The sequence below is a fragment of the Dermacentor silvarum genome, unplaced genomic scaffold (assembly GCF_013339745.2).
Source record: "Dermacentor silvarum isolate Dsil-2018 unplaced genomic scaffold, BIME_Dsil_1.4 Seq884, whole genome shotgun sequence".
NCBI lineage: Eukaryota > Metazoa > Arthropoda > Arachnida > Ixodida > Ixodidae > Dermacentor > Dermacentor silvarum.
This window is the reverse complement of record NW_023606926.1, coordinates 7,564-23,223: the sequence shown is the minus strand read 5'-3', so window position 1 is coordinate 23,223 and position 15,660 is coordinate 7,564. Positions and strand designations below refer to the sequence as shown.

Genomic DNA, 15,660 nt, shown 5'->3' with positions numbered 1-15,660 from the left:
GGCCTCCTCCGCCCCCGCTCAGTGGGCGTGGAAGTACTGCAGTGACGCAGCCGCCTCAATCGCCATTCTGCTTTATCGTGCAGGCTTTGATAACTGTTACCACGCAGATCCAGTAAAGCAGCACAGGAACCGAGCTACCGTCTTCCCGATGTGACGCCGTGTTCCCCCTTGGAATGCCAGCAACACCTTTCGCCTGTTGCGATGGGCCCGCTTGATTTCTTCGCGAGTACCAGCCTGTACACGCCGTAACCTGGTCTTCCACATCGCCGTATGCATCGCAAGAGGGCTTCTTAAGCAGCTGGCCTCCTCCGCCCCCGCTCAGTGGGCGTGGAAGTACTGCAGTGACGCAGCCGCCTCAATCGCCATTCTGCTTTATCGTGCAGGCTTTGATAACTGTTACCACGTGGATCCAGTAAAGCAGCTCAGGAACCGAGATACCGTCTCCCCGATGTGACGCCGTGTTCCCTCTTGGACTGCCAGCAACACCTTTTGCCTGTTGCGATGGGCCCGCTTGATTTCTTCGCGAGTACCAGCCTGTACTCACCGCAACCGGGTCTTCCACATCGCCGTATGCATGGCAAGAGGGCTCCTTAAGCAGCTGGCCTCCTCCGCCCCCGCTCAGTGGGCATGGAAGTACTGCACTGATGCAGCCGCCCCAATCGCTATTCTGTTTTATCGTGCAGGCTTTGATAACTGTTACCACGTGGATCCAGTAACGCTGCACAGGAACCGAGCTACCCTCTCCCCGATGTGACGCCGTGTCCCCCCTTGGACTGCAAGCAACACCTTTTGCCTGTTGCGATGGGCCCGCTTCATTTCTTCGCGAGTACCAGCCTGTACACGCCGTACCCTGGTCTTCCACATCGCCGTATGCATCCCAAGAGGGCTTCTTAAGCAGCTGGCCTCCTCCGCCCCGCTCAGTGGGCGTGGAAGTACTGCAGTGATGCAACCGCCTCAATCGCCATTCTGCTTTATCGTGAAGGCTTTGATAACAGTTACCACGTGGATCCAGTAAAGCAGCACAGAAACCGAGCTACCATCTCCCCGATGTGACGCCGTGTTCCCCCTTGGACTGCCAGCAACACCTTTTGCCTGTTGCGACGGGCCCGCTTCATTTCTTCGCGAGTACCAGCCTGTACTCGCCGTAACCTGGTCTTCCACATCGCTGCATGCATCGCAAGAGGGCTTCTTAAGCATCTGGCCTCTTCCGCCCCCGCTCAGTGGGCGTGGAAGTACTGCAGTGATGCAGCCGCCTCAATCGCCATTCTGCTTTATCGTGCAGGGCTTTGATACCTGTTACCACGTGGATCCAGTAAAGCAGCACAGGAACCGAGCTACCCTCTCCCCGATGTGACGCCGTGTTCCCCCTTGGACTGCCAGCAACACCTTTGCCTGTTGCGATGGGCCCGCTTCATTTCTTCGCGAGTACCATCCTGTACTCGCCGTAACCGGGTCTTCCACATCGCCGTATGCATCGCAAGAGGGCTTCTTAAGCAGGTGGCCTCCTCCGCCCCGCTCAGTGGGCGTGGAAGTACTGCAGTGATGCAGCCGCCTCAATCGCCATTCTGCTTTATCGTGCAGGCTTTGATAACTGTTACCACGTGGATCCAGTAAAGCAGCACAGGAACCGAGCTACCGTCTCCCCGATGTGACGCCGTGTTCCCCTTTGGAATGCCAGCAACACCCTTTGCCTGTTGCGATGGGCCCGCTTGCATTTCTTCGCGAGTACCAGCCTGTACTCGCCGTAACCTGGTCTTCCACATCGCCGTATGCATCGCAAGAGGGCTTCTTAAGCAGCTGGCCTCCTCCGCCCCCGCTCAGTGGGCGTGGAAGTACTGCAGTGACGCAGCCGCCTCAATCGCCATTCTGCTTTATCGTGCAGGCTTTGATAACTGTTACCACGTGGATCCAGTAAAGCAGCTCAGGAACCGAGATACCGTCTCCCCGATGTGACGCCGTGTTCCCTCTTGGACTGCCAGCAACACCTTTTGCCTGTTGCGATGGGCCCGCTTGATTTCTTCGCGAGTACCAGCCTGTACTCACCGCAACCGGGTCTTCCACATCGCCGTATGCATGGCAAGAGGGCTCCTTAAGCAGCTGGCCTCCTCCGCCCCCGCTCAGTGGGCATGGAAGTACTGCACTGATGCAGCCGCCCCAATCGCTATTCTGTTTTATCGTGCAGGCTTTGATAACTGTTACCACGTGGATCCAGTAACGCTGCACAGGAACCGAGCTACTGTCTCCCCGATGTGACGCCGTGTTCCCCCTTGGACTGCCAGCAACACCTTTTGCCTGTTGCGATGGGCCCGCTTCATTTCTTCGCGAGTACCAGCCTTTACTCGCCGTAACCTGGTCTTCCACATCGCCGTATGCATGGCAAGAGGGCTCCTTAAGCAGCTGGCCTCCTCCGCCCCCGCTCAGTGGGCGTGGAAGTACTGCAGTGATGCAGCCGCCTCAATCGCCATACTGCTTTATCGTGCATGCTTTGATAATTGTTACCACGCTACCGTCTCCCCGATGTGACGCCGTGTTCCCCTCCCCCTTGGAATGCCAGCAACACCTTTTGCCTGTTGCGACGGGCCCGCTTCATTTCTTCGCGAGTACCAGCCTGTACTCGCCGTAACATGGTCTTCCACATCGCTGTATGCATCGCAAGAGGGCTTCTTAAGCATCTGGCCTCCTCCGCCCCCGCTCAGTGGGCGTGAAAGTACTGCAGTGATGCAGCCGCCTCAATCGCCATTCTGCTTTATCGTGCAGGGTTTGATACCTGTTACCACGTGGATCCAGTAAAGCAGCACAGGAACCGAGCTACCCCCCAGGCAGCACGACAGCACTGGGCCAAGCATGGTCCAATGCTCGCAGAAATTGGTACGAACTGTGGCCCAATCCTGGCATCATGGCAAAGTGCAACCCGATCCAAGGTTCACCCACTGTTCGAGCCAGGATTGGCCCTACAGTTTGTCATTGTAGAATCCAATGTAGTTCAAGCATAGAGCCAGTGCACAGCCATCCTGTATCCAGTCTTTCAAGAACGTCCAGTGCTCAGCCATTCTGTATCCAACATGTTTCAAGAACATCCAGTGCTCAGCCATTCTGTATCCAATGTGTTCCAAGAATACCCAGTGCTCAGCCATTCTGTATCCAACGTGTTTCAAGAATACCCAGTGCTCAGCCATTCTGTATCCAACGTGTTTCAAGAATACCCAGTGCTTAGCCATTTTGTACCCAATGAGTTTCAAGAAAATCCGGTGCTCAGCCATTTTGCATCCAGTGTGTTTCAAGCATAGCCTGTACTTAGCCATTCTGTTGCTTGTATGCTAGCTTACTGCCTATACAATTAGTAGCGAAGAAAATGTGATGGAAATAAGTGCGGGAAGGAAACTTCCTGCAGACACACGCAAAGCGTAAACGAAAATATAATTTATTTAGTATACTATTTACAGTACTATTTTACTATTTACAATACAATTCTTGAACTGATGCAGGCATCAGTAGGGGTGCTCAGCTACAGGGGCAGCAGCAGGAGGAGGGGCAGGGGCTGCAGCAGGGGAAAGAGCAGGAGCAGCAGCAGCCGGACAGGAGGGGCCGACGGTGGATTTGCCAGGGACCTGAGGGCAAGGGTGGGGCAGGGAGAGGGCACCAGTGGGCAGGCAATGATTCCTGCCCTGAAGATCATCGGGCTGCTCTGCTGCAAACGTTGCTGTGAAACGCCTCTTCCTGCCACCGCCGCTGTCCACAGACTTAATGAAGTCCTGTGCTTGTGTCAGGTCGCCCCCCCCCCCTTTCGCACAGATGACATCTGCACACAAACATGCAAAGACCACAATTAGTACATACAGCATGCACCGTAAAGATCACCCACAATAGAGCAGGCAAACACATTCAACAAAAGAAAACCTTCAAGAGACTTAGTGAAATAAGTTGCTAAGTCTTTAGCACACAGTTTATCTGACAGAATTTGCAACCGCAGCCAACCTTATTGAATCCGAGGTTCACAGCATGCTCAGCGGCGAAATGCAGGATACGCAAAGTAATGCTGCGGATAATTAAATGCTATCGCCTTCCCCGCCATGAAAATTCTTGATCCATTTACAGGATTTTCATCCCTGTTGCCTTCGTTGACATTCTTGTTTTTTCACCCTAACATAGCGTTAACGTCATCAGTGATGATCACACCATGTCTTTACTAACCGAGACATATTCAACTGTCTCACCCGCTGATGCTAAACGTGTAAGCTGCCTGGTGTGATGCAATTCATCGGCATGCTCGTCAAGCAATTCACCTAAGCTGCCATTGGTGCTAGTGCAGAGCACACTTTCGCAATTTCTGCAAGGGCAGTGGTGTCTGAGTATGTGGCTTTCATTGTAAAAAATGAAATCAGCCAACAGGGACGCCCAAATTTCTTCGTTGTAGAAGTTGACAATTTATATGAAAGACACGATTTTGGCAAGGACAACCTCTTGTTATGCAAGCCATTTCGCTGTAGAGGAGTTCGGCTGTACACACAATACTTCAACAATGCAAAAGGATGACTGAGGAGCTTTACCTGTGACTATCCGGCATAACTTCAAATTGATGAATGCCCTCTTCCCCTTCCTGCTATGAAGGCTGTAAAGCACTTGGACGGGGTGCGCCATTACAGCCTTCATGGCATACGATGCCACCTCGCGCAGTGACTTCCCTCCTATTTGCAGGAGGTGCTTGCGCTGCAAAAGACAAAAATTGCCAGAGATGTGGAAATGAGCATTGTATGCGGCAATGTTTTCAAGTTGAAAAATCTACCCAATACTACCAGAATATAATTTATTGCCAAGTGAAGTGAATTTTTAGCTGAGTGCAAAGCAAAACATTTTTGCTGGAAGAGGTTTGTGACGCAATGCCCTTTAATTGTAAATGTGCTCTACAACACCTTAGCGTTACTGGAATAAACACAAACACGAAGTGCATCAGGTCTTGTCTGTTCTGTGCATTTCATGTTTGTGTTTCATAACCCTTAGCACAGTAACTATGTTTCATAGTAACTACCTCTCCAAGCTTTCACTATCACTTGTAAGCGCACCAACTCTACTCCCATGCAAATTCCCAATGCATAATTAGGGGATGTGACATTAGAGTGCAGGAAAGCCAGATCTACATACGTGTGGCACAAAACAGCTTAAAGGCATACCGACATGATATTTTCAGACCTTCACATTTTGCGTTAAAGCGACTGACAACCAGTTTTTAAAGACGTAGTTTTGTGGTAACCAAAAGTTAACCCTCAGCAATGTTTGCACCTGCAGCTTACGCAAATTGTGAAAGCAGCCTATCATTCTGCTTCACAGGAGTGAGTGCAACTGCAGTTAACTGCCTACATTTTGGCCTTTTCAACCACTTTTGAAGATATAAAGCTGGTACAATAAGTTTGCATTGTCGTACAGACCTTCTTACATTTGTACAGCGTTTTTCCCCCAAATACACACCTACATCATGGCTGCCTGGCCCCCGTTATCATTATTCTGTCGATAGACTTACCAAGCCAACTCATCAAAAACAAAGGCAGTGCCACTTTCACTACAAACGAAGGCTTATCAGCATATTGTAAGGTAAAAAAAATAACAGAAAAATGTGGACTGCATTTCAATACTAATAAGAATACCATGAAACCCATACAATAATAGAAAGCCATGTGATAGGCCTCTTATTCATGGTAAATAAGGAACAGTGTCCTGAAAGCGTAGGGAGACGTAGACACACCCCAAGTGCGGACTTTCAACTGGTAAGTTTATTGAATGAACGAGTTCATGAACAGTTGAACTGCACATACACCTGGAAGGCAGTGAACAATTTATGACATGCACTCGTGGTTAGATCAGGTGATAATAAACAATAATGAATTAACAAAAATAAAACCATCGCGCTGCTCCGCTGTCAACGATTTGCGTGGTCTAAAAAGGAAATTTCTTCTAAGAAGACTATTGCAGGCTGACTAATGCAACCTGGTCCTGCTTTCTGTATTCTATAGGCCTCGCAAATTTCATGCGTCAATTGGTCTGTGAGGCGAAAAAGAATCTCGGTCCGACAGAATTCTGCAGTGCACTCTCAGTCATGGCAATGCATTGCGAAATGCAAGGCGCAAACAGTGCATTTTGGTGCTCCCTGAGGCCCACGTTTACACACTGCCCCGATTGTCCCACGTACACTCGGCCACAGGTGAGGGGGATCCTGTACACGATTGCAGTGGCGCAAGGCAAACACATGTTAGTGTGCCTTACAGGGCAGACGCTACCTACTTTCTTTCTGGCTGAAAAGAAAACAAATCTATGCCATGCCACGATCCCCCCCCCCCCTTCAACCTGTGCGAACGCTAGTGGATGTATGGCTAACGGCTTGCTTCTTGGTGCCGCATCTTTACTCTCCAAACTTTACTCTTCGCACAAGCTTTCCTTAAGACGCCAATAGCATGCTGTCTTGTGGAAAGTTCGTGCAAGAATTGAAGCATGCTATGGACACTAGCGTTCGCACAGGTTGAAACAAAAAAAAGAGGGGGGGGGGGATCGTGGCATGGCATAGATTTTTTTTTCAGCCAGAAAGTGGGTAGCATCTGCACAGCAGTTACAAAATGTGTGGAGAAAGGTGCAAATGCAAAAAAGTCTGCCCTGTAAGGCACACTAATATGCGTGTGCCTTGCGCCACTGCAATCGTGTACAGCAGCCCCCTCACCTGTGGCCGAGTGTACGTGGGACAATCAGGGCGGTGTGTAAACGTGCGCCTCAGGGAGCACCAAAATGCACTGTTTGCGCCTCGCTTTTGGCAATTCGGGTGCACTGCAGAATTCTCTCAGACCGAGAAGCTTTTTCGCCACACAGACCAATTGACTCATGAAATTTGCGAGGACCTATAGAATACAGAAAGCAGGACCAGGTTGCATTAGTCAGCCTACAATAGTCTTCCAAGAAAGAGAAATTTCCGTTTTAGACCCCGCAAATCGTTGACAGCCGAGCAGTGTGATGTTTTTTTTTAATTCATTCTTGTTTAGTATCACCTGATCTAACCACGAGTGCATGTCATGAATTGTTCACTGCCTTGCAAGTGCATGCACAGCTCAAGTGTTCATAAACTCGTTCATTCAATAAGTTTTCCAGTTGAAAGTCAGCACTTGTGGTGTGTCAAGTCTCCCTTCGTCTACGTTTTCAGTGCGCTGTTCCTTATTTACCATGAATCAATACCAAGTTGTTCCAGTTTGCCCTCCTCTTCAGGCCACTTATGCATCTTCATGTTTTTGCCATGTGGCGCGCCAAGGGTCATTTTTCGCAACTTTTGGGGAAGAATTAAAAATATAAATTCCCATTTAATGAGAAAAACATGGCTTATTTTAACCAGTAGGATAGGTCATTTTTGCACAAGCGGTTTTCTCAATTCATGTTCCGAGCAGTTGTCTGTCCCTTTACGTGAAGCTTCCGGACTCTAAAACCCCAGAAATATACTAGCAAACCCCAGAGTGCACTAAATACCTCATTTATACTAGTTTTTCTACAGCCAGGTTTCGTTTAGCTTTCTCCCTCTCATAACATCATGGCACAGAAGGCAACCACGTAAGACATCGGAAGGTTTGACACTTGCTTCGACTTGCTTGTCGAAAGGATGTTTTGGCTTCTACACAGAAGCCTTGTTCACTGACTATTATTGATTTCATTTAGCTACAACAGGCATATGGCCAACGACTATGTCAGTGAACAAGTCTTCATGGGGAAGGCAGAACATATAACCCCTTCAACAACACTATTTTGGTCTGCATTACATTCATTGTGGGTTTAAACTGGGTGGGAAAAAGCCTGTCAAAAAACAAAACGGATGGCAACCAAGGTGAAAAAACATTAAACAATGCTATTTCCCCTTCACGGGGGCCATGTTCTCTCTATGGCCAGCATCTGTTTTTGCCATGAATGTTCAATGCAATGGTTCGAGCTGTTCGCAATTTGACCAACTTTCCCAACCCTTGTCATTACGGCATGGAAAATGGGGCACCCCCATTACAATACCGTATTTACTCGCATAATGAACGCACTTTTTTCCTTTGAAAATATGCGCAAGTTGGGGGGGGGGGTGCGTTTATTATGCAGGGTAAAATTTTGAATGATTTGTTTTGAATGATTTGTTTGAAAGAAAGCCGCAATTTCGTCCGCAAGGCGAACCATCGATTGCGATAGCAAATGCGCAGAGAGCTATACAAAGTAAGGATAGTAGTTCTATCGCCCGTATAAACTTCCAAAGTAATTTAACCAGCATGGTGTCAGCGCGCACAGGCAAACATGAACCAATCACACTCGATGACCGCGGACACTCACAGTCGAAATGCTGGTGTGAGGAAGCGCTGCAGCAACAGCGAGCGAAGTGACCTTCATGCCATGTATCACTTCAACGCAAACTGAGCGGCGATAACGGAGTACGCTCAAAAGTATAAGCTGCCGTCGCACCTAGACTCAGCCTCCGACGCAGATCGTTTTCAAGATAGGGCACGCCCGGCCGTGCAATGTGCAGTTGCTGTGCCGCCTCCCTCCCCTCCCAACGGCGCCATGCACACGACGAAATACGGCGCGTTTCCTACCCGCTTTCTTCCCTCCAACGTGGGATAAAGCCGCGATCATTGGCGCCGACTTCAAAAATGCACCTGGAGTGTCCATATGATGCTACCGCTATAAAAGTAGGAGACACACGTACAATTCAGCGTCTGATACAATCGTACCCACTGAATGCCATATCGGACGCCGCATCGTACTGTGTCTCTCCTACTTCACGGCAGCAAGTTCAGGGTGTGTTTATTTCGCGGGAGAAAAAAAATTTTGAAATTTTGACGACGAAAGTTGGGGGTGCGTTCATTATGCGAGCGTGTCCATTACATAAGTAAATAGGGTATTTCACTTATTCAATATGAAGGGCATAAATTCTCTTACATAATGTAGAATAGTGGTAGATAAAACAAAGCACAGAAAAATCAGAGTAGTGGAATAAAAAGTAACAGGGGCACAGGGTATGTGGGTTTACATTCTTAAAGTAATTGCTAGTGCTCTAGAAAATGCTTTGAACCATTGCATGAAACTGGATAGTTTAGGAGTTTGTTTCATGGGCTTGTAGCACAAGAAAAAAAATGTTAGTGCAATCAGGCAATTCGACAACAGGTACACTAGACTTGCTGCAAATGTGGTTTTCATTACATATCCGACTGCAATGCAATTTTCAAACTCTATTATTTAGAAAACAAAACTGTAGATTAAAATGAGGTAAATACAGTATATACAGAACATCATTGCACCCCTTTTCCTGTACTGTGTCCCACTTGTTTGCACTGCTATTTATCATTCACGATGTGCCAACTCGTCTAACAAAAAGAATTTATTCACAAGTGCTCTACATTGTGTCCTTCTATAGAAAGCTGCCACAGTTTGCATTTTATATCAGCAATAGATTTTTATTAACTTAACGATTTACTCCTGCTTCATGAATGTATCTCTACGGAGAGCTGTTGGAAATCACCGATTCAGCAAGCCACTATGGCAGCTCAGTGCCTATGGCGTTGCGGTGCTGAGCTCGAGGTGAAAGATTTGATTCTGGCAGTCAGGGTCACATTTCGATGAGGTCTCATTGCAAGAACACTAGTGTACGCTTAGATGCATGTTAAAGAAACTAAGGTCCAGTCCAAATATGTCATTAGAAACTATACAGCAGGGAACAAATTATTTCCATGAACTCTTTAGTGTGTGCGATGCAAAGTTCCTTCACATAGAACCCACACCATGTTTCATGAAACAGCACAGAACTTCCACATGTTACATAGCCTCATAATTACAAATAAAAGGGCAGTACAAACCAAGGTGGCAGCCACAGCCTCATCCCGCACGGCTGCCTCTAATTCTTTAATATTGTCGGCAGGTAGCCGAGGAAGAACTGGAGGCACCGTCGACAAGGCAGGCTGAGACACTGCACGGGTCTTGTTAAGAGGCTCAGTTTCATCCAGCCTCTCAGACACGACCCGTACTTCATGCCTCAGCTGCACCCGCAGCAGCATCGCTGAAACACAAAAATATTTACTTCACAGCAGAAGCGGTAGATTTATGGCATATTTGGTTGTTTCAGAGCACTCTGGTAAATGCAAAGTATCAGGATTTGTACAGGTCTCGGTGACAAAAATTCATAGGTATTTAAAGACTTTCAAGGGTACCTCCAGCAATAGAAGGAGAGGTGGAACCATTCTATTGTGTCCTAATGGGGAGTACCATATTTTCTGGTCTATAAGTCGCATCTTTTATTAGACTCAACCCCTCAAACCGGCAGCTTTTCCAGAAAAAAACTTTTGCATGCACTTCGACTTGCCACTTTAGCCTGAAGCTGTCACCTCTAGCTTCCTGGTCAGCCCAGTTGGCAGAGCGACTGCTCTGTAAATGTAACCCTGCTCCAAGTTTGCCTTCCCCTTTCACATAAGCATGAGCATAAAAAAACAAAAACACTAGCAATTACCCGACAGCTCCGTGGTGTCCACAGCCAACTCGCATTCCGCCTTCTTGGCCCTCCTCTTTGCCTTGTCATAAGTGCCTTTGAACAAAGTAAAAATATTCAAAACAGATTATAATAGACACTAGAACGACAAGCAACCTGTTAAGCTGTGCAGGCTACATTCAACGGACAAATGTCACGAATAAGATATTTGTGACCTCTGTGAATGCCCAAAGCAAACTGCGCAGACATTGTGAACAAGCTGGCACAGCTTTGATGACGTCAAAGTATCAGTGGTACAAGTTAACATAACTCAGGAACTGTAGAATGCCACTAAAGAATTAGTTTGTCATTGTTTTTATATTCTTTGCAAGTTTTCAGTTGCACCCACCGCCACCAACAGTCAATGTTATGACATATGGGAGACAGTCAAGCACCTGCAAATCTCAATAAACAATGAATCATTTATTATTACAAACCCCTTTCAATGCAAAAACGCAGATTGCATTTGGTATAACTTGGGATGGCAACATTCAAACTGGCCAAAAGGTGCAAGCCTCTTGATGCACAGTTTTTAAAGTTAGATGTTTAACAAACTATGCAACCTTCTAAGGCAGGTTTACACCTGCAAGATATCAGCCATAAAATGGCAAGAGTGCTGTTAATATTCAAGCTATTGCTAATTTTACAGATGTAGGCATTGCAAGCTAGGCGGGGAAAAATTATGCATAATAATAAACAGCGAAGGCTTGATTACTTTCCTGTATGTGCAACAATGGTGCTTGTCAACAATAATTGCAACATTTTCAACAGCTATACCAGAGTGCATCATACACAAACTTTAAAGAAAAAGGGGGGGGGGAGGCAAACGAACTGTGTTGGTCCTGACCACCGTGGTCTTAAAGGGACACTAAAGAGAAAAGTACTTCTGCATCAGTAAATTACTGTTAAGTCTACACAAACAAAACAAAGTGCATGTTCTTTGGAGTTTGGTTGAAAAAGTGCTAGTATTCATGATGCACGTCATCCAAGTAGCAAAGCAATGAGCCAACTTTTTATTTGTTCTAATTGTCAAGATGTTAATTTGGGAGATGAGCATCATAAGTGACACCAAAACAAACCGTTTCCAGTGAGGAAAACATTGTGTGCTTATTTTTTCCGGTAATGAACCCCCCCACCCCATGAAATTTGAAAAAGATCATGTGCATGGAATTGCAGGGCCCTGAAACTGTCTTAGTGGGTAAGCAAGCTGGCCCTGTCATTGACAATAACATAAATATTCTTTACACAATGCACCAACAGCTCCCCAACAGCTCCTCGGAACTGGTTTTGGCACGTAAAACCCCAGAAAGGACAGTTAACTTTCCCCGCTGAGACTGTTGGATGGCACAGCAACCTTTTGCACACGAGTGCATTGACGCATGGCAGTTTTCATACTTGCAGGCTTCTCTCCACGAGAAAAAAAAACATGATGTGGACCTTGCTAGAAGCATGTCACTCTAATATATCATACAACTTCCTGATCAGCACCCTAACAGATAGATGACTAAATTAAAAGCGTTAGCTATAACTAATTAGGTGCCAAGGGCTAATAAATTACTGGCCATTTCTCAACTGGACTCTGAATAACATGCACTTGGTTTTATTTGTGTAAAATTATCTGTGTATTTTTAAAGCTTGTTACATAACAGCTGGGACACTATACCATCAGGGTTTTTTTGTTACAGAGGGTAGTGGTCACAGGTACAAGGATTAGGTACAACACAATGTCATTCCTACTTATCCAATGTTAGCTGTTGCAATAATACGAGAAAAAAGAACCGTATTAATGCGACACAATATTAGGTCAAAACAAAAGGAAAGCGTGGTACAGTAATTGGTACATATAGCATATGAGCACTTGATACAGCCATGAGACAGTGAAAGGGCTGCAACAATGCATTGCAGTTACTGCCCTCATAAACTCATAATCTTGAACTTAAACTGTTTGAATGAGATGACAATACTACTCTTTTGATTTACTTGGTATATACGAGTTCAAGGTACAAGTTCAACAGTCAGTTAAGACAGCTGAGCATAAGGTTAGCCGTGATATGTACGTCAAACTTCTACAGGGTGCTGAATAATTTCGCTGTACCTGTTCGAAAAAAGGTTTTGCACTCATCACTGCACTGTTCTTGCTCAAATTTTGCAGAACGATTACATTTTGGGGTCGCCTTCGTTGAGTATGACACTTACCACAGTTAATTGGCTGGTGCTTTTAGAAAAAAAAAGTGAGAATCTGCCTTCACTTGTGGGGATGTGACCTGCTGCAACGAGAGCACTAGCATAAACTTGTGTCGCTGCCTGCTGTAGAAAGCAGCTGGTCAGGGAGGTTTGCCACATGTTCCAGGAGCAGGCAACATGCGGCAAACCTCCCTGACCAGCTACTTAATGAAACTTAACACCCATGAATTTTGTATATGTAATGAAATTTCAGTCTCACGAAGAACAAAAATCGTCTGTGTGGAAACGCGACTGTCACGAATAAGCAATTGGTGCAAAAGTTAGGTGCAGAACTATTACTACTGACGTAAACCACCTCATGACTTGCCGAGAAGCGTGTTGACTGCTGCACATTATCTCATAATTTCTGCCTAAGGAAGCTGGCATGACATCAGAATCGCCGCGCGTATAAGGAGCCATTCTGCGCCTAGTCTCCGCGTCTAGTACGGGGCACGCTGCAATTGAGAAGTTTTTTTCTATGCACCGAATCTGTTTTAGAGGTTTTGCTAAAGATCCACGTGTGCCACAAGCGCTCCGCTATTTACATGCGCCGTTTGATTCATGTGGTCGATCCACTGCATAAGGCTGGAGCTTTCTGTGCAAGCATGCGAAATCGGCGGTTTCATTAGAGCATGTATCCTTTTGCACGAGGTACAATTAAGCTCGTCTCCCATGGAGAGCAAAGCTAGCGGAAGGCGGTGAAAGTTTAGGCTAAGTTGTGAACAACACGTGGCTGAAGCGAAGTGTTACATGATCTCATATTGTGGCACTAACACGCACCACTCGTACTGGACGAACAGGGAGCCATTAGACCACGCCGAGCACTAAAGAAGTCTCTTAGATTATTTTTCAGGTGCTTTAATGTTCGCATAGAATCCACATGGCTTTGTTTGGCACCACCGCAGCAGTGACGTCGGAATTTCTCGCGAAAACGGCTAATTTATTTCCTGGCCGGCACGGTTGCGTGTAGACTCCGCTGCCCTAAACGATGCAGGAGATGAAGTGCTTGTGGCCGGGTAACACGCGCATAGATCCCCGACAGACCTCATTCAAGATCTATAGTGTAGCTATATCGCGCAAGTCGTGCATGAAATCTACGCCCAGCGTCTTTCTGTGCATCAAAAAAAGCGGTCTAGTCAATGCCATTCCGGAGTATATAACATGCGCGCATGATTGAACTCATCTCGAGCGCACGTAGTACGCGACCGATCGGCCTAGCCACACGTGCGCTCGCTGCATATTTGGCACGCGCCATTAACTACGCAAATACTCGCACACGACGTTGACCCGTAGATGAGAATGCACATAAGGTACAATCACGACAAGAAAACTCTCGTATTAAAAAATGCATACTCACGCACACGTTGACTTCAGTCTCCTCGGTTACCACGTTGCGCACAAGGCAAGGCTGTCGTCGATGGCGATGGCGCAAATTCCAGGACGAAAGGAGAGAGAGGAAATCGAGGAACCGACGCTCTCTTTTTTCTTTTTTTTTTGAGTCATCTCTCGAATCGCCAGTGCAAAAGTACATTATTATTTAATTAATTACGGCGGATGATACGCAATAAAAACAAGCATACCGGGAAGCGCGTTCAAGTCGCGTGGGTCGCACCAGAATCATTGAATGACAAAAACGAAAAAAAATGTATACTAATGTTTGTATTAATTCGATCCGCAATCCGGCTTTCCGTGGCTGTAGAGTGTACTAGTGGCTGCTTCGCTACGGTTTGCAGGTGGTGTAGGTGAATCGAACGTAGCTTTGACACGTTCTATTCACCTGTATTAACAGCTCATTCGTTTCAGCGGTGCAGCAATGGCGCCTTTGAACACCCTATGAGAAATCCGCCGTTCGTTTCAAAATATACAGGAAAGGTGCAGGGCTGGTTCGCGATTTTGCTGCGCCCTTTCTACTGTCGGTGCCGACTTTGTGCAGTCGTGCAGGTACAGTGTCCTAGAATGTACACATACCTTATATTCTAATAGACTGTGGTACAGGTGCGAAGCAGCAGCGCAGCAGACGACACAGCACACATGCACAAGCGCCGTTAAAACCCAGCTTACGGCTATCTGCCGTGTCTAGGCAAGCGCGGGTATATTAACGTCTCCGAAGCCGATTACACCAGCAGCTCAAGACCTATTTAACGCAAGCCGTGCACATTGGTCGGACAAAACACACACCTGCACCGGGTCAGCACTTCGGCATTTGTTTCGTGTGCCGCGCTTTTCGTGAATCGGTGCGCGAACTGGTTCACAGTGGTGCAGGCGAATCGAACGGGCCTTTAAAAAATCCGTTCGCTTCATGGAAGAACGGAAAAAAAATGTCGCAGTTTCGCCCGAAAGGCGAAGCATCAATGGCGATAGCGAATTAGCAGAGAGCTATTCGGAGTAGGGATAGTAGCTTTATCGGCTGCATAAAGTTGGACACATTCACTACTAACTGAATTAACAAGCGTGGTGTCAGCGCGCACAAGCACACATGAATAAATCACACTCGATGACCGCAGACAACCACTGTCAAAACGCTGGCAGCAAGCGCAGCTGCCGCAGCGAGCGAGCGAAGGTTCGTGCGGTTTATCGCTTCAAAGGAAAACTGAGCGGCCGAATGCACAGCATACAAAGGTCAGAGCCGTTTGGAGGTCGCTTGCAAGATACGGTGCGCGCGACAACACCGGCAGCCCGTACCGGCGCAAACATAATAAAGAACCAAGCGCAGATTACATGAACGCATTTGTTGGCAGAGGAGAAGCCGCCTCCCCCCCCCCTCCCTCCCTTCCGCGCTTCCTTCCCGCTTTGCTACTTTCGCGTGGAAGATTGCGTCGCCAGTTCCCCTTGCGCCCGGTTGCAAGATTTTATCGCCCTTGGACTTTATACGGAACCTCACGCCGACGACGGCAGAAATCTGCTTGAAGTGTCCATATAATTGC

The 15,660-nt window shown here is 47.1% G+C and overlaps 1 protein-coding gene across 1 annotated transcript; it reads right to left on the bottom strand.

Moving 5' to 3' along the window:
* Window positions 1-1,271: 1,271 nt before the first annotated feature.
* On the bottom strand, window positions 1,272-15,447 carry LOC125942009 (uncharacterized). Its single transcript, XM_049659913.1, has 6 exons — window positions 14,090-15,447; window positions 10,496-10,570; window positions 9,849-10,048; window positions 4,548-4,707; window positions 3,742-3,799; window positions 1,272-1,293 (listed from the first exon to the last, which is right to left on the bottom strand). The coding sequence occupies exons 1-6, from the start codon at window positions 14,265-14,267 to the stop codon at window positions 1,272-1,274; spliced, it is 693 nt and encodes a 230-aa protein (XP_049515870.1). The 5' UTR covers window positions 14,268-15,447.
* Window positions 15,448-15,660: the final 213 nt, after the last annotated feature.

Coding starts and splice junctions, on each gene's coding strand:
- LOC125942009 (XM_049659913.1), bottom strand. CDS start 14,267: ATGTACTTTTGCACTGGCGATTCGAGAGATGACTCAAAAAAAAAAGAA. Junction 10,571..14,089: donor TGAAGTCAACGTGTGCGTGA/GTATGCATTTTT, acceptor CTTTGTTCAAAG/GCACTTATGACAAGGCAAAG. Junction 10,049..10,495: donor GGACACCACGGAGCTGTCGG/GTAATTGCTAGT, acceptor TTTGTGTTTCAG/CGATGCTGCTGCGGGTGCAG.